Source organism: Melanerpes formicivorus, unplaced genomic scaffold, assembly GCF_026170545.1.
Source record: "Melanerpes formicivorus ecotype bairdi unplaced genomic scaffold, bMelFor1.0.p_v2 SCAF_39, whole genome shotgun sequence".
Lineage (NCBI taxonomy): Eukaryota > Metazoa > Chordata > Aves > Piciformes > Picidae > Melanerpes > Melanerpes formicivorus.
Window position 1 is genome coordinate 1,965,648 of NW_027142391.1, and position 18,375 is coordinate 1,984,022.

Sequence of the window (18,375 nt, forward strand, 5' to 3'; positions counted from 1 at the left end):
ACCTAACACCATCTAATCAACTCAACCATGGCACCAAGCACCCCATCCAGTCTCTTCCTAAACACCTCCAGGGATGGGGACTCCACCACCTCCCTGGGCAGCACATCCCAATGGCCAGTTACTCTCTCTGGGAAGAACTTTCTCCTCACCTCCAGCCTAAACCTCCCCTGGCGCAGCTTGAGACTGTGTCCTCTTGTTCTGGTACTGGCTGCCTGGGAGAAGAGGCCAACCCCCACCTGGCTCCAACCTCCCTTCAGGGAGTTGGAGAGAGCAAGAAGGTCTCCCCTGAGCCTCCTCTTCTGCAGGCTCAGCAACCCCAGCTCCCTCAGCCTCTCCTCCCAGGGCTGTGCTCTTTGGCTTCAGCTTTCCGCCCCAGCCACCCAGACCCCAGGTCTGTGCACGGGAGCTGCCCCGCACGGGAGCTGCCCCGCACGGGAGCTGCCCCGGAGCCGCTCAGCTCTCCGCCATTTTGCGCGCTGCCGCCGCCAGCGCCTGGCACATTCTGCCCTCGCGCCCTGGCCCGGCCTGGGCAGCGCCCAGCAGCTGGCTGCCCCGCGCCCCGCGCCTCGCGCCCTGCCGCCCCCGGGCTCAACAAGCGCACGAGGCTGCAGGGGGAAAGGCAACACCTAACGGATGGCTTTGGAGGCATCGAGCCGCTGAGGCACCGACAAGCTCAATGTGGCAGTGACCGCAGCTGAGGGGACAGAAAAGGGCAGGCTTCGCCGCAGGACAAAGGCGCCTTCTCCCTCAGGAGAGTGTTTTTTTTTTTTTAAAGGGCCGTTTTTTCCTCTAGAAAGCGGCAGGGCTTCCCTCAAGAGAAGAGCAAGTTTCCCTTCTAGAAAAAAAAAAAAAAACATTCTGTGTCCCTCCGAGCCGCAGCTGGCGGCCAGCCGCTGCCCTCCCCGGCCCTGCCCGCCCCGGCGCTGCCCAACCAGGGCGGCTCCGGGGGCGGAGCGGCAGCCCGCGGCGCCGGGGCCGGCTCGCCCAGAGGCCCTGCCCGGGCAGCGAGCCAGGGCGGAGGAGGAAGAAGAGGAGGAGGAGGAAGAGGAAGAGCCGGCAACTCTCCCCGCCCGCCGCCGAGGCGAGGAGGAGCTGTGAGGCGCTGCCGCCAGTCGGCAGCCCAGGGCCGGGCGGGAGGAGGAGCCCAGGCCGCGCCTCAGCCATGGCTGAGGAAGGAGTCGCCAGGCTGCGCCTCAAGCCCAGGAAGGCGCCGGGGGCCTGCAGCCGGGAGCCGAGTCCTGGCCGGGAGCCCCCCCTGCGGCGCCAGTGAGTGCGGGCCGGGTGGGGAAGGGTTGCCTCGGAGGGGCCGGGAGCTGGGCGGCCTCATCCACCTTGCTTACCCAGGACCGCGGGGTCCTGCGCCCGGCGGAGGGCAGCGGAAGGCAGCGGCCGGCCCCGCGCGCGGGCTGCTCAGCCGGGGGCTGCTCAAGCGGGGCCGGCCTCGCGCGCGGGCTGCTCAGCTGCGGGCTGCTCAGCCGGGGGCCGCTCAGCCGGGGCCGCTCAGCCGGGGCCGCTCAGCCGGGGCCGCTCAGCCGGGGCCGCTCAGCCGGGGCCGCGGTTGCTGCCGGCGCTCAGACACCCCTGCGGCGCGCGGGCCCCCGCTCCGCGGCCGCTGCTGTTGCAGGCTGCTGACAACCCCCCCCCGGCAGCGCCCCTGAACAACGGAGCGGCCGAGCGCAAAACACAGCGCAGCGGGCACTGCGTTTGGCACAGAACAGCACCGGCGGAGACGGAGCCCGGGAGAAACGTTAACGTGTGACAAAGAAGTTGTCTTCCTTCAAAACAAGGCTCACGGGAGCCCAGAAATAATCCCTGGGGGGTTTGTCCAGCCCTCGAGCAAAGCAGGGTGGGGGTTTGGTTCTCCTTTCAGCCTGTTAGGGTGAACAAGCATCTGTCGGCTTGTGCCCCTTCCAAAACCAGGCCCATCTCTGCTCCTTGAGGGTTTGTGAGCCCTGTCCCTAGTTTCTCCTCAGTGTGGCATCATTCCTGGACAAATGACCCAAAAAATGTGCCAGGAAGAAGTGGGAATGCTGGAAATACTCTGACATTAATCATCCAGCCTTCTCTTGAAGTTGTATACAGCATTATTACTACAAAACATGTACATGCTTACAGTTAAACCTCCTGTTTGCTTTATGTGTAATCTGCTATCCCTGTAACAAAGTAGTAAATTGGGCTTCTCTCTACTGACATTTCAGCTTTCCAGGCTCCTTTCCTCCTTGCCCACCCAGGGGGGATGTGAAGCCCTCTGTTGTAACTGGACCACCAGGACTCAGCTGCCAGCTGAGTGAAAAGCAGGACCACGTGGAAGTGAGGGTGGTGATACTTACCTCTCATTTGTCACAAGCAGAAAGCAGAGAATCCCTCTCAAAAAGTGATCCTTAAGTCATGGCAAGCTGTAAAAATCGGTTTAAGAGGCTAAATGATGTCTCTGTTCCAGAAGAATCTTGCTGTAGGCTAGGTGGAGGTTCCCTTGGTTGTCAAATAAGAGCAGCAACAGCTACAGGCCATCTTGCCTCTTTTAAACCTAAACCTCTGCATTTGCATACTTGTGCCTGCTGACAAATGCTTTTCACATGCCTCTGTGGTGTGACAGGGCAGAGTTGTCAAATGTTATTCTGGGCTTAGCACACTGATAGAATGGGTAAGAATGGAGGTTGATATTGTACAAATGGAGCAGTGACACTTTTAGTTCTAAGATCCCTGCCTTGTGCATGGCAGTTCATGACAGGGAAACGGCCACCATGCTTACTGTTGAATTGGGCTAAGGGGGGTTGATGCTACTGGACACAGTTACACTTACTGGACATCAGCTACTGGAATTTAGTTTTAAACCTTCTGCTTCAACAAGTCACAGTTCAGGACAGCCACAGCTTTTTGAAACATCAGCTGTAGAGCAGGGGTAAATCAAGTTAATGAAGAGGCAAACAGCAGTGCAAAGTATTTTCTTCCTTCCCTCCCACCCTCTAACTCTTGGACTGTCTCTGTCTTTACAGGTCAGTGACTGACAGATGTTCCTGGTTTGAAAAAGAAGACTTAAATGAGTGTGAAAAAACATGGATTTTGCTCATGAAAGACATGGGGCAAGATCTGCACTGCACAAACTGGAAAGTGGTGCCCAGTTTTCCAGAGTTCTTGGGAAAGGTAGTGTGCTGTACCCTGGTTTATGTGCTACTTACAGGAGTGGCAGGCTGAGTGGTGATGGCAACAGGGAAAACAATCTGAAACAGCTTTTAAAGAGAGGTTGTATTTCAGCTCTGGAGCCTCTGTCCTGAGATGTGACTTACCCTCCCTGCCACACAGTGCTGAGAACAGTTACTGGGGGCTTGTTCAGCCTGGCAAAGAACATTCTGCTGGGAAGAGATGACCTGGGTGAGAATAGTTACTGCTCCTAAGTGCTAGCATCTCTCTAAGGGAATGGGAAAAGCAAACTGCAGCAGAGAGGTTAATCACACAGTAACAGCCATTCTCTTGTGGCAGGCAGTGTGGGAACACACAATCCCCAGTCCTACAGGAGAATTCTTTTCCTGAACAGCAGCAGGTTATTCTTTTCATCCTTAGGGGCTATGGAGCATATTGAAGAGTACCTCATTGGATCAATTCTAATGTGTTCAGGGATGCCACTGCCTAACTCCAGGAAGTTCTTGATTGCTTCACTAGGTCCAGAGCTGGATAGGGATAATATACTCTGTTCTGCAGTGCAGTTCAGCCTTCTCAGTACTTGTTGTGTGTTCAGCCTTGGTTGTAGATATCCATTGAAGTGTGCTTGAAGTCATTGGGGATGTTTGTGTGTGTCACAGAGTTCCAAGGAAGAGAGTCCACAAAAACAAGAGGTCTTCACAGTTGGAGCAAAAGACTTCCAGTGGGTGTCACTCCCCTCCTTTTGTGAGGGGAAGTGTCTAAACCCCGAGGACCTTCACTCCCAGCAGCTGACCCAGAGCCAGACTGACCCTGTACATAAAGGAGGGGGCCAAGCAGATGAACTGAAAAGTTTCCCTTCCCCAGCTGAGAAAGCAGGCTGTGTAACTGCTACAGATCAAGCCAAAACTATGGTGGACAAAGACACAAAAGAGATTTCAGAACTGGGTGCAAGTCCTAAGCCATGTAAAACCCCTCCACACACAGGCTCCAAGCACCACTTGCCCTTGGCACAGAGCCCTGCAAAAATGTTTAGCTTCCAGCAGCACTGCAGAGGGACTGCACAGAACAGGGAAATCAGGAAAGATGATGAGAGGAAAGAGCTTCAAATACAAACACATCAAGGGAAAATTTCCTTAGGTGAAGCCAGATGTGTGCCTGCAGAAAAACCTCCTCCTGTGAGCGTACCTGGAACTGAGAGCTGCAAGGAGATGGAAAATCAGAGTGGAGGACCCTCAGCTCTTGCCAGCTGCCCCATGTGCCTGCTGCAATTTAGTGGAACGTGAGTCTTTCTGTTTAGTGACTTCACTGCATACAAAATGGGTCTGGGTGCATTCTCCAGGTACAAAGGAATGAAAAACTTCTATTTGTTACCTGGCACAGGAACAACTGGCCCCTCAAGCTACTACTGAGAGTGCTTAGGAAGTGAGAGGGAAGGTGAAGCACAGTATAAATGAAAGGATCTGACTGTTTCTCACTGAACACTCTGTCTTTGCAGGCTGTCTCAACTGGATATCGATGGCCATCTTGCTAGGTGCTTGTCTGAGAGTGCAGATGATGTCATGTGGTAAGTCCAGAAAAATGAGGAGCAAAGGAACAAGGCCAAGGATGAAGCTTTCTCAAAGGAAAAGAAGGAATGTGTTAAGGAAGAAGATCCTTGTCTCAAACTTGCTTAAGGATCACTAACCAACATCTCAAGAGAAGGTCAAGTGCCACCTCTGTGGTTGGGGTCTGAACATGGTGCTATAGGATGTCCCAGCAACCCCCAGGGTACTCCTAGGAACTTGGTACAGCTGGAGAAAAGCTGCTGTAAATCCCTGCAGGGCTTGTTTAGTCTGAACACCTGAGAGCTGCTTTTGGCTAGAAGATTTTCAGAAACTCATCTGCTCTTGCAGTACCTTCCTCAGAGGAGCAGGTAAACGTGGTGTAAGCCTGAGAGAAGCAGCCTTTTCCAGGAGTAGATGACATTAGCAGCACAGGGAAGGGCTGGAATGAACTGGAGAGACTGTTCCTTTCCCCCCAGGTACAGTGAATTGTTTACTGACCAGGCTGGCTCCCTCCTGCAGGACACCAGGCAGAGCCTGACTGCTCCAATTAGTTCCTTGTCACAGGGCTAGACAAGCAGCATGCTTGGACTTGGTTCAGCTGGTCTGATCACAACTGCCCTCACACACAGGGAAGAGGAGGGAAGCTCAGGTTAGAAAACTTCAGTGCACCAATGGGTTTGAACAACCCCTGCCCTGAACCTCAGAAGCACACAGCTCAGGTGTGAGCCAGAGCTAAGAATAAACACAGAATGCAGCAGCACCCAACCAGAGGCATCCTGGGCATCTCATTGACAGTGGGGGCTCTTCCAACGGTGCCAGCTGGCCTGAGCTCAAGCTTCTGATAAAAAATAACAGTCTCTTAACTTTTTCATTAAAGTCTTTAATAGATGTGCAAGAATATAAATGATCTCAGCTGTTATGGATTAGTATACCATCTTCTGCACAATTAAAACTGGTCAGCAAAGATCCCAACTAATTAATTATACAAAACTACAAGAACATATTTACTGCTTTACAATCATTAAATTAGCTAGAATTTGCATGTACTATTTCAAATGAGACAACTATATATCATTACCAGATCCATTTGGAATATATTAGGATTTGCTTTTGTTGTTGTTTGTTCCAAACCACACATTTAATTACATCCTTCATTTTTTTTTTACCTTTTATTTATAAAACAAGTACTTTTATATAAAAAAAATTTCCCCTTCATCATGAACAGAACATTATTCAAACACTTGCACATGAGCAACCCAACTGGTATCCAGCAAACTATTTGGCAACACAGCAACATTGGAAATGCCTGTAAGGTTTGGAAATGAAATCAAGTAGTCTTCACAATGTTTGTTCAGCAGATGTGGCTTGCTGCTCTTCCTTCCCTCCCCTCCCCTCCCCAAGGGTTCTGAGACCTAGAAAAAAAAAGGTTAAAGGGGGGGAAAAAAAAAAAGCCCCAACCCTTATTTCTTCTATGTCCATTTTCAAGTCCTATGCCCTGGCCTGTCAAAGGACAGCTTCATCTGTCATGTTTCCATTCATGAGCTGCCTGCACTCACTCTGATAACTAATTGATTACTTTTAGTACCAGGGGGGGTGAAAAAATTATTCTGGGTAAATAAAGCATTGGCCAGGGAGAAGGGGGGGAAAGGAGCTATTAAAAAACCAATGGCAGATTACATTTAAAAGAGAAAGGTTTCTTTTAGCAGATAATGAAGTATCTAAAGTCCAGGCATTTGAGGCAAGTACTTCTCACTGGTTAAATTATTGAGTGCTGATTAAAACACATTTTGCTCCGTATGAAAAGCTACAGTCCAACAGAGAAACCCACAACATAAACCTGCATGGGACTAAAACAACTGAACCACCACAGCTCTGCCTAATTGTGGCTAAGGAGGGGATACAAAATGTGGATTGTTAATCAGTGATTACTTGAAGGTTTTAAACAATGTTTTGGCAGTCTGGTCCTAGCACCTCATGACTTGGATGTGAATCCGAAAGATGTTCAGCACCTAATGCAATGCTGTACCCTGAGAAAACCATATGTTAATGTAAAGAAAGTCAAAGTGTTGCAATTTCTCCTGCAGTTACACCAAATCAGGTGAGATGGCATGGCACAGGGTTTCTCTTTTTTTCCCTCTTTGCTATGTAATTTCCCCCCAGTATCTCTACAGCCTACATGATGTAGTTAACCCAAGATCTAGCACGAAGAAACACTGCCTCTGCCAGGCAGGGAGATCTCGACAGCAGCTGACATTGCAGAGAGCAATGTGCACTTACTAATCCTCTAATGTAGCAAGGTGAGCTTGTCCAAGCTGAAAGTTGACCTTTTTGCTGTACTCTACCCTTTGCCTGCCCCTAGCACCCTCCCATCCCAGCTTCCACGAGAAGGGATTTGGTCATTACCTTTTGCTTTAGCCAATTTCTTAGGTATCCATTTTTCCTCCACTACAAGATTTACTACTTGGGTGGAAACCATGTCACCCAAACATCCCATTCTCTTCTGTAGAATTGGTAGTACAGACTGAGCAACTGTAAGCAGACAGTTTATCAGAAGTAGGAGGTGTGCTTTATCAGGACAGTGGAGCTGCTAGGATGGTTATTCTAGACTGACTATTTAAACTTTAAGGCTCTGCTTGGTTATGCTTTTGCTCTAGTTCTGAATATTTGCACTGTTGATAAAAATACTTCTCAAAAAACTAATTACAACACAACATCACTGTAGGTGTAGGCACTGCTTCAGTATCCTCAGAAATCCTTGGTGTGCAAATTTAGGTTGCTTGGTTGGGTTTGTTTTTCTTCTTCAATCTACACATTTTGGTAAATTTGGAGTGTTAAGAGCTTCTGAAACCCATCCTGTAAATTCCAGTCCAGAATTAATATTGCTGAGTCACTCTGCATTTCAAAGTCTATCAAGATGCAAATGAACAGTAGGCTGCAGCTGGGAACTGGATGTTTCATGGGTAAATGGTTACTTAATATTAACAAGCAGAACTTACCAGCTTTAGGAGCGTTCCAAATATGCAATAAATTCTTCAACGCAGTTTCTCCATTTAGGCACTTAAATCCTGTACCCAAATCTATGCTTTGATTGCTAATAAAACACAACTCCTCTTAAATACATCTGAGACGTTTAGACAGGTACCACTCGTGAAAAAAGGCATCAAAAATAAGCTTCACCACCACCGCAAGACATTTTATTCCTCAGGGTGTTACACTGAAACACTCTCCCGTGGGTAGCTCACTGCATCAAATGTCTGTCGAAGGAGTGGGGAGCTCCAGAGGTCTGCAGGCTCTCCTTTTGCAGGGGATGCAATGGGCAATTTGAATCCTTCATGAAACAGGCACAAAATGCAAAATCCTTCATTAATGAAGCCAGCTGTGTCAGTGCCCAGAAGTTAAGAATCACCAAGTGGCAGAAGACACCCACCACAATCCTTAGCCTCTTCTTTGATTTTCAGCAGCAATTTGTTTGTTTTTTTAATCATTGGTCTCCATCCAAAATCTTACAGTCCCCAGCCTGGCATGCATATACTGTAGGTAAGGATAAATTTAAAGGTCATTCACACTGTCCCCAAGGAAGATGTCACTCCTTCATACCGTTTCTTCTGTTGACAGCAACAATGGATTGATGTACTCAAATCCTTCGAACTCTGACTGATCTATTCGCTTGATGATGTCCCTGAAAAACAAGGAAAAGCAGGGACTTAGTGCAGCCAACTGCAGCTGCCTTGCCTGCTGTGCCTTTTCTCCCCACAACAACAGAACACCTTGCAGAAATGGCTGCTCACTTCCACTTCTGAATGTTCAGACTTCAATAAACCCTCACAACTCTCTACTATTATTCTTAATGAGTCTGGGCAAGCCAAGTCTCTCATCTACCTACCCAAAACTACACCCTGTCGTCTTCTGTGCTACCTTGTACTGAAGGAACTTCTTCCTTTGTGCACAGCAATTACAGCCTTCAGGTTCTTTTGTTAAAGCAAACTCTGTCTTCCTGCAAGATTTTTCCATAGCACATTTAAATCATAGCTTCCTGTAAGGTTTTCCTGCTAGCTCAAGTGTATTTGGGGCCAGGGAGCTGTGCTTCAGTTAGTTCTCCTTAGCACAGAGCTGCAAGCTGCCCTGATCAGGAGTCCAACTTCCATCTCTTCTTTCAGTGCCAGGCAAGTGCTCCACAGCACATCAGGGCTGCTTTCTGGCCCTTCAGGGGCATACCAGGCAGCCTCTGACCCACAGGGAGCACAGGAAGTTATGAAGGATACGTAGCAAAGAATTTCAAGTTTACTTTAAGCCAAGTACAGAGCCTCTTGGTCATTTCCAAGGAATTACCAAGCTCAATGGCTTGGGGGAAAAAGGCAAGACATACTCATCATCTGGGGTCAGCTGCACAGGTTCACTGGTGAACTGTGTATCGAAGTTATCCAAGCCATAGTCGTCTGTGATCTGAGGCTGAAAGGGAGGGCTGGCTTGCTTCTTTTCCAGCTGAGAACAAAACAGAATGGGGAAAATGAAAACACTGAATGTTTACAAAATGCCCACAGGACACCAGCACAGCTGGGCTCTGGAGTACCTGCACAGAGGAGTCACTCCAGGCGAGTTCAGTACTGCTGGGGGATACAAGCAGGTTAAACACAAGCAGACAGTAGGGCTTGGCCTGGCAGATTGTGACACTAGATAGTGTTTGTTCATCCTGCTTACCCTACTGCTGTATTTTCAGAACTCATCCCTAAAACTGTATTCATTTCTGATAATCTTTGACCTTTATGATCACAAAAAAAGCTGTTTCCCAAGTCTCTTACCTCCCATATTAAGAAATGCTGTCACTATATGCATCAGGCTCAACAGCTCTTACAAAGAGCAGCCTCCAGAAGCTTTCCATTCAGGCCCAGATGCTTTCCCAATAACCCATTTCTCCCTTTTATAAGCTCTAAACTTGCCTCCTATAAAGGCAGCCTCTTGGATTAGGTCAAATCCCAACAACCAGGCTTATTTGTTCATGTCAGCTCCAGCACAGAACAAAAACCTCAGCAATATTTCCCTCCCAATCAATGGCTAGCCACAGGGGTAAAGCAAGCATTAACAGCAAGCAGTGCTCATCAGCCATCTCCTGCCACAGGAACTGGGAACTCATTTATCCCCCTCATCAGGGATAGTCAGTCATCTGCAGGAGAAACACTGCAGGCTAGGAGCATTTGGAACCATTTTTACTTCCTTGTGAAGCTTCTGGTATTGGCTTTGCCAGAGACAGGCATCAGCCTGAGCATTACTCTGATCTGCCAGGCCCTACGTGGTCCATACAGCTCGGGGGAGCCTTGCTGGCCACTGGAGGTCATCATTCCTCTAGAGAAACATCAGAGAAATCTTTCAACACGTTGTTTACTATCTGCTCCTGCAAAAGCAGAGACCAACCTGTTAACCACTGTGAAGCTGCCAGCAAGGTGGGATCCCCTCTAAACAAACAGGAGCCACAGACTGCACTCTTCCTGCTTTCTCTCCTGCCAATTAAAGCTACAGCAGCTCACCAGCCATGCTGCAGCTAGGTTTGCCTTCTGAGGCTCAGGCAATTCACCCCTGTTTAGGTTTCCATTCACTTTCTCCACTGCTTCCAGCAATCTACCAGCAACTTCTGAGCCAAAAGTCTGACACACTGAAGGACCCCACCAGTACAGAACACATCTCCTATGGATACACACCTTCATTCCCTCTCCTTTTTGTTTCCAACACAGCCTGGGGTGAAGCCTTCCCATGTGGACATGTCTCACCAACTTCCAGTATTGACTTTGCTTTAGGGACAGTGACAACATTCCTGCAGTGGGAAATCTCATGTATTGACACATTTAGCCTTCTTTGGTCTCAGTAAGACCAGAGCTCCACGAGTGACACAGAATAGTCTGTTCAGACTACAGGGAGTTCAGTAACATGAGGGTCATCTGCTATCACTGACAGCTAACAAGTTCCCCATCCAGATCATTTGATAATCTGCCTCCTGAGCTGAGAGAGGCACTGTACCTATTTGCAATTCAGATGCCACACTGTTTCAATAAAGCTTCCATTATGCTTTCTCCTTTCAAAGTGTCTAGCTATGTTGCCACAAACCAGAGTGATTAATCTGTCCCAGCATGCTGTTATGTAGGATATGTGCCTAAGGAGAAAGAATACTCTTCAAGGAACCCAGCCCTTTAATCTACAGGGAGGTGACAGGGATTTTCCTGGAGAAGTGTCAGGAAAAGCTGAGCCCCTGTACTCCCTCCTCCGTATTTAGCCTTTTTTCCCCCTGTAGATCCAGCTTGTAGTCCTGCTTCCTTTCAAGAAATGGTTTCTGCTTCAGGCTGAACACATTTGGACCTTGTGTGAAAGCATTTCCAGGACAGAGTGAGGCAGCAAAGCTGTGAGTTTTCACTGCAGACATAAGAAAGCTGCTGACAAGAAGATAGAGCAATTTCATTCCTTTCTGCAGAGGACAGAGCCAGCTCATTTTCCTATCATTACCTAAGGCAGTACTATCAGAGGCAAGATTGTCCCATTTGTATGATTTAACAGTTGTGAAAGACATTCAGTGAAGTCTACCCAAGACACACAGCTTGCAGAGACTTCTCTTTTTTTAGAGCCACAATTAAATTAACAATAGCTCCAAAACCTTGGAGGCAAAACTCTGCCCAACCTGTAGTAGCAGAGATGCCAACATTCCCATCTTAAAGATCATTTTCAGTTTAAAGAAAGAAAAAACAAACCCAGCTACAATCTCCATAATCTAACCTGGAAGAGGTGAGCACAATGCAAATGAGGAGCAGTTACCCAAATGATTACTTTCATGGCCAACATGGGTAGGAAACCCGGGTTTAGGGCCAGGGAGGGCATCATCTCCTTGTGCTTGGCACAAAGAGCAGAAAGGAGATCAGTCAGCAAACTGCTGCAGTCCAGGGTTAAGGCAAGAGTGGGATCAGTACAGGTGGAGATGAGAGGAAATTAGGAACTCGCTGGGAAGTGAATCCCCATCCATCAACATCCCTTCAGTTATCAGGTCTAGCAGGCACCATGAAGTCAAAGTTGTGAGGAGGACAACGTTAAATCCTCCCAAACAAGAACGGCAGCAAGAAAGAAACAGCAAACTGAATAGTTAAAAACGGCAGCAGGGTGGTGAGATTGTCATTGTGAGTCAGTCCTAGCTGTGCATTAACATTTCAACAGCGAGGCATTCAACTGGCTGTTAAACATCAGACTGCCTCTTTTATCTTACACTCAGCAAAGCATAAAAGCACTCCTAAAGAAACCATAGGGTGAACCTGCAGCCTTCACTTGAGAAAATCAGTGGAAAAATATGTTGGTACAGCTCCTCACTGCTCCTGTGCTCAGCTTCATAGGGTTTTTTCCCTGCATATAATGAATAAATAGCATAAAACCAGGCACCAGGACAAGAATAAGCTTTATGAACTCGGGGGGAAAAATAAAGTCAAATTAAAGAAAAAGGCTGTCTTGGTACTTCCCTGCATGCTGCTCAGCCACCCTATACAGTGAGTAATCAAAAGTGTTCTTGGCTGTGCCACACAACTCAGATGACTAACACCAGGACAAAAATGTTTCTGCTATAATGTTCACTTCACCATTATTTCCTCCTCCAATTAACTCCACAGTTTTTAGTCAACATTAGACTCTTGGTTCCTTGTGCTTCAACTTGAAAGGACTTGGAAAAGCTTCTAAGTGAAAATCTTTTCTACTCATTGCCTGCATTTCAAAGGACATCCTAATAACTGACAAAGCATGCAAAGGATTTGTTCATTTTCTCTTGAATACATTTCCCAACACCCTTAACAGGAACTTAGCTTAAAATGCATCAGACATTTTAGATCCTCCTGAGCAGCACTATCCTAATCACACCACAAACCAACAACACAACCATCTGACACAACCATCAATCACAGAATGGCTTAGGTGGGAAGGAACCTCAGAGATCATCTACCCCAACCTCCCTGCCACAAGCATGGACACCTCTCAACCTGACTCAGCTGCTCAAGGCCTCATCCAACTTGAACACCCCCAGGGAGGAGGCATCCACAGCTCCCCCAAGCAACCCATTCCAGAGCCTCACCACCCTCATACTGAAGAGCTCCTTAAGCTCCAGTCCAACCCTGCTCTCCCTCACCTCAAACCATGCCCTCTTCTCCTGTCTCTAGACACCCTCATGAAAAGTCATTTAAAGTAACCACACTGCTTTCCAACCACATCCTTAAAAAGGTCCTGATCCTACTCACACCTACTCATGACACTAAACCCTGTTACCTACCTGAGTAATCCTGACTTAAAATAATTATGTAACTTTTAGATTCAGTCTTTGTAACTGCCAGTGGATTACAAATGCTTCACTAATCTGAAGCCCCTCCTCTCCCACAGGCAGATCTGGAATGGTTTCATGACACCTTACCTCTCTGCTGGCTGTCTCAGGATTACTCACCAACCTTGCCAAGGCAGAAAGGTTTCTAATCAACCAGAGAAACGAAGGGCTGGAACAGGCTGCCTCTGCTATTCCACCCTTCCTCCTTCAGTGGAGCTTGAAACATTTACTGACAGGACTATAAGAAATACCCCCCTAGAACAGTAAGGCCCTGAATTCTGCCACTGCCAATCTGTGCAGCCCTCCACACTACAACTGCAGGCACCCTGGCACCCTGCATGTATGCTGGGTACATTCTACAGCAGCAGAACCCAGCTCGTGGGTTGGCAGAACCTACGAATAGAAGCTGAGGGCTAAAGGGTGCCACCAACGCTTCCCTTTGGGTTTAAAAACTCAGCATCTCATTTTAAACATGATACCCACAAAGTTGTAACCATTCTTGGGAGACTGGAAGCAAGCCAGGCTTTGGGTCAGGAAACAAAGCTTGTTTCCATTATGCTCACGAAAGTAAAAGCTCTTTCCTCCATCACCTGGAGAAGGCACAAATGCTTCTGCATGTACAGGTCTGCTTCTCACCAGGTGTTGGAGTTTGGGCTGGGTGCCCTCTGCTACTGGGGTGTTTCCTGTGTCCAGAAGTCCAGCCCAGTGGCCACAGGGGGATGGGCAGTCTCAGATCTGGCCAGCTGAAACTAGCCTAGCAATGGAGAGAGGGAAAGGAGGAGCCCTGGGGGTCTTGGGTGCACCCTCAGGTGGGGATGGGATCTTTCTGGGTCTGTTTTGGGGGGTTCTCTTGTCACTGTTTCCAGCTTCTCTGTACAGACTCACTGTTCTCTACTTAAGCTTTCCATCAGTTTTGCAATCTGAGTCATCATTTCAGCATGTGGTGGGCAGGGGGTCTGCCCCGACCCATTGCACCAGGTTTGATGGGGCTGCTCCACAGGCACACAGTTAATGAACCTAAAGGATCTGTTGAGCACAGAGAGAGAGGAGGAAGCGTTCTTACCAGGTCCCAGTCTATGCTGCGGAAAAACGTGTGAGACTTGATGTCAGAGAATCCTGTCTGTGGCTGACAGCCAAGCCTTTCTTTGGGGTCCTGTAGGAAACACAAACTCCTGTCACACACTGAGCCACCTGCAGTCCACCTCTCTCAAAGCCCACTTCCATGACTCCAGCACTCCCTGCTGCCAAGACAAGCACATCATGGCTCCCATGGGACTGTGGCTCTCAATCAGCATTTGTTTGAGATCTCATTTTAAAATTGGATTTCACCACTTCTCAAAGTTAAAATAATAATGATTGATTTAGGCATGTCTAAGCCACAGCCTTCTCTTCTCCATGACAAAGGATAATGGTTCCATGGCTTTCCATCAGCTTAGTGAAATGAGCAACAAGCATCACAGAAAAGATTTTACTAACAAACCTACAACCTAGGTGCAGGCTTTTAGGCCAACTCTGTGCTATGGAATTCCCTCAGCACATTAGGAGCTGAGGGGTGGGGGTTTTAATGTACAAGATACCAAGGTTTTATAGATTTTGTTAACAGTAAGCAGATTAACTTCTTAACTGTACTGCTTTCAACAGGAAGCTCTGACTTCCAGATCTTAGATGCTAAAAATAAGGAACTGTTACTTACCTTGTTTAAAAATCCTTTTAACACATGGGAAGCCTTGACAGAAAGAAACCTTGGAATCCGGATTGGCTTCTCCAGAATAACTGTCAGAGGTGTAGAAACAGGTTTAAAATCAGCAATATTGGTTCTGGTTTCATGACACTGGCCATGATCTCAATACAGACACTGTATGATGGAAGTATGTTACCACTGGCAAATGGGATGATAAGGAGAGTGCAGCAATAATAAGGCAATTACATTAATTCCATCAGAAGTGAAAACCCAACAAAATGAGAAGTTTCATGGAGCAAAACTAGAGGCTGATCTATTTCTGCCAAAAAAGAGCCTCCTGTCCTCTCATGTAGCACTCAGTCTTTAACTTCAGCCTGTAGACCTCCTAACACAGATCTCCTCCACACACTTTCTCTGTTATTTCTGAACTGTGGACATCTTAAAGAAATATTTTATTACCTTAAGACTTCCTAACTCCAAACCATTTGATCTGAGTCCAGCAAAATAAATTCTTGGGATGAAGAACTGGAAATATTTGGGCCCCTTATCCCATAGCTGCCTATAGATGTACTGTAGGTTAACAGTGGAAAACAAAAAGCCAGCTGTCCCACCAGAACTGCTTCTTTGCATTATTTCTCCCCCAAGAATGACAGAAAAAAAAGTAGACATCAAAATGACTGTACCTTGGAAGAGGTAATCTTCAGTGTTCATGTCTGGATTGTCAGTAATAATATCAAATGGAGACCTTCCTGCCATCATCTCAAACATCAGCACCCCGAGAGCCCACCAGTCCACACTGAACCCTGCAAGCATTGGCAGAGCAGAATTTCAGCCAGGACTCCTTGGGCTGAGCTGTCACCTCTGCTAATTGGAGACTGAAATTCTCTGGAGCCACAGCCATCACAGCTTACACTGTCAGGGTGCTCTGCATTGGGGTTACACACAACCTGCAGCAGAGTTTGCAGGAGCCTGCCTGACAGCAATGTCTCAGGGAGAACTCAAGGCATTTAAGCTGAAAAACTCTCAGATTTATTTTCTTGACCATTTTAGCATCTTGTAGCTAAATGACAGAGCCAATCCACTGATCATCTGATCAGTTCCCAAATAAGAACACTGCTTTGTGATTGATTACAACTACAAATTGTTTAGTCACAGCTTACCATATTCTTCCCCCCTGAGGATCTCTGGTGCAATATAATTTGGCGTCCCACAGAAAGTGCTTGTAGTGTCACCAGGGCCCAAACCTTCCTACAGGCATAAATCAGTTCATAAATTAAAAGCTGACCTCCTTTTCTGGGCAATTCCTTTAATTAGACTTATACAGCCAAGCCACTCAGGGGGTCTAAAGACCTTCCTTTCAAGAAAAGGTAAAACAAATACTCAGTGCTGAAAGCTGGCTGAGGACTTCACAGCAAGTTCACTAATGAAAGCCAAGTCAGAACACATTTGTAACATTTCCCTCACTACTCACAAATGCATTTGAAAAACTTCAGACCAGCCCCAATTTGGAAGTCCTTTTGGAGCACATTGGGGGAAAACCTCCTCTTTTTAGGAATGAATCTGATGGTGGGGAAACATTCCAGCATTCCTAGAAATTGGTGCAATTTCTGTTCTAAGGAGGGAATGAGAGAAGCTGTCCTCATTATGTCACCAAAGCATGCCTTTAACATGTTCTGAATGCCAGCATTTATGTAGGTTAGTTATTTACTCACTCCTTGCACTTTTAAAATGAACACAATCCCAGTTCCCCTGTCCCCAGAATGCCCCACAGCACTTGCAATGCACAAAGGGAAACATTACAAGCATGGTTCTAGTCTTCAGCAGGCATTTTCCACAAGGAAGTTCCTATTCCACTCCCAAATCCTGGGCTCAGTAACACCAATGCTAAGAGTACATTGTCTGCTTTCTCCTAACATGACTGGCTGTGATGCCAAACACTGCATCCAGAGGGATGTGCTACTAACTGACAAAAAAAAGGAGAAAGAAATCCTACCTTACACATGCCATAATCTGTCAACTTGATGTGACCCTCTGCATCTAAAAGAACATTGTCTAGTTTTAAGTCTCTGTAGATGATGCCTCTTTCATGAAGGAAGTTTAGAGCAATACAAATTTCAGCAGCATAAAACCTGAAATTAGAAAGGAGAAAATTCATGTTAGCACTAAGGCTGTACAGAAGGTGGGGCAACTAAAAACCTCCCTTCTTAGAATGTCACCTCACAGTCAGCTCTTATCCTGTCAACAGACATGTACTCATAAGGACACTGATTTCTTACATTGGAAAGCCATTCCTTAAATTAAACAGAGGAAATCACTGGTTTCTACTAGGAAAATCTTCATTCTTCATCCTCACAATTTCCTCTGAAAATCCCAAGTATGACACAGGAGCTTTTTACTTTCAGCTTATTAAAGGTTCCAATGAAACTCTAGTGCAAAGCCATGCAAACCAGATTCTTCATCTTCTCCTACCAAGACTTTATTAATTCAACCTAAGACCAGAGTAAGTAGCAAAATTACACCTTCCATCAACAGATCAAAGCAGCATTACCTAAAACCAAAGCAATACACAAAAATAAATAGGAATAACTGTTACTAATCAAAAAGCTTGCTTGCTTTGAAAACAATATATCTCCTTCAAAATACTAACACAGAATGGCTTAGGCTGGAAAGGACCTCAGAGATCATCTAGTCAAACTGCCCTGCCATGGGCAGAGAGAGTTCCACCAGAGTAGGCTGCTTAAGGCCCCATCCAACCTGGCCTTGAACACCCCAAGGGAGGAGACATCCACAACCTCCCTGGGCAACCTATTCCAGCATCTCACCACTCTCATACTGAATGACTTCTTCCCAAGATCCAGTCTAACCCTGCTCTCCCTCAGTTTCAAACCATTCCCCCTTGCCCTGTCTCCAGACACCCTCATGAGAAGTCTCTCTGCAGCCTTCCTGTAGGATCCCTTCAGGTACTGGCAGCACTTCTTCCCAGGGCAGCACAGCCTGCACTTCAAATCAACCTTTCATTCTCTTTGCTGCTCACATTCTTTCAAGGAATAAAGTCTGAAAGCATTTCATACAGCATTACAAAGACAAGAAACCCACTCTGGGTGTCAGTGAATACCTTGCATGTTCTTCTGGAAGTTTCCTTTGCCGTTGCATATGAAACATGAGGTCTCCCCCATTGACATACTCTATGACAAGAAACAACCTGAAAGTACAGAGTACAATTAACAGACTCCAAGGAAACTCTCCACACAAAAAAAAACCCACAATAACCTTTTCCTATCCTTTCAATTTGAGCCATTTTCACTCCCCAGTCTTGAATGAGGCTTCTGAATTTATTACAGGCACAGAAACTGCTTAAGAGGAAGAAAAAAAGAGAGAGTACTTATTGAATCCATACTATGTAGGATCACATCCTGTATTTAATTGCCAGGCTAAGTGTGAAGAGAGGCAGCTGCATGCAACAGGCTACTGTTTGGTAGGAAACTTGCAGAAGGCAGAAGCCAAGAGCATTTGCCTAATGGGAGGCACTGCCTTGGTGACAATTTTCCTATCCTCTTATTCAGAGCCTGCCATTTGAAGCTCCTTGGGTCAAGCCATGTTCAAGCACTCACACAAAAACCATTCTCATCTTACATCTTGGGTTGTTTTTGGGCCAGGTAACACAATGTGATGGTGATGAA

The 18,375-nt window shown here is 46.9% G+C and overlaps 2 protein-coding genes across 3 annotated transcripts in view; one reads left to right on the forward strand and one right to left on the reverse strand.

The window, feature by feature from the left end:
- Positions 1-1,026: 1,026 nt before the first annotated feature.
- On the forward strand, positions 1,027-5,558 carry FAAP20 (FA core complex associated protein 20). The gene is made up of 4 exons (XM_068158219.1): positions 1,027-1,266; positions 2,997-3,144; positions 3,801-4,420; positions 4,637-5,558. Exons 1-4 carry the CDS (start codon positions 1,163-1,165, stop codon positions 4,707-4,709), a joined length of 945 nt encoding a protein of 314 aa, XP_068014320.1. The 5' UTR covers positions 1,027-1,162; the 3' UTR covers positions 4,710-5,558.
- Positions 5,545-18,375, reverse strand: part of PRKCZ (protein kinase C zeta) — a 43,363-nt gene continuing 30,532 nt past the window's right edge. The window contains exons 12-20 of one of the 2 annotated variants that reach the window (XM_068158208.1): positions 17,811-17,897; positions 16,689-16,824; positions 15,856-15,943; positions 15,379-15,498; positions 14,708-14,787; positions 14,078-14,167; positions 9,052-9,167; positions 8,283-8,364; positions 5,545-8,013 (exon numbers count right to left, since the gene is read on the reverse strand). In XM_068158208.1, coding sequence (XP_068014309.1) covers positions 7,924-8,013; positions 8,283-8,364; positions 9,052-9,167; positions 14,078-14,167; positions 14,708-14,787; positions 15,379-15,498; positions 15,856-15,943; positions 16,689-16,824; positions 17,811-17,897 — 889 coding nt within the window. In that variant the 3' untranslated portion in view covers positions 5,545-7,923. Of the gene's footprint in view, positions 8,365-9,051; positions 9,168-14,077; positions 14,168-14,707; positions 14,788-15,378; positions 15,499-15,855; positions 15,944-16,688; positions 16,825-17,810; positions 17,898-18,375 lie in introns of both variants that reach the window. The other variant, XM_068158209.1, reaches the window with a different exon arrangement.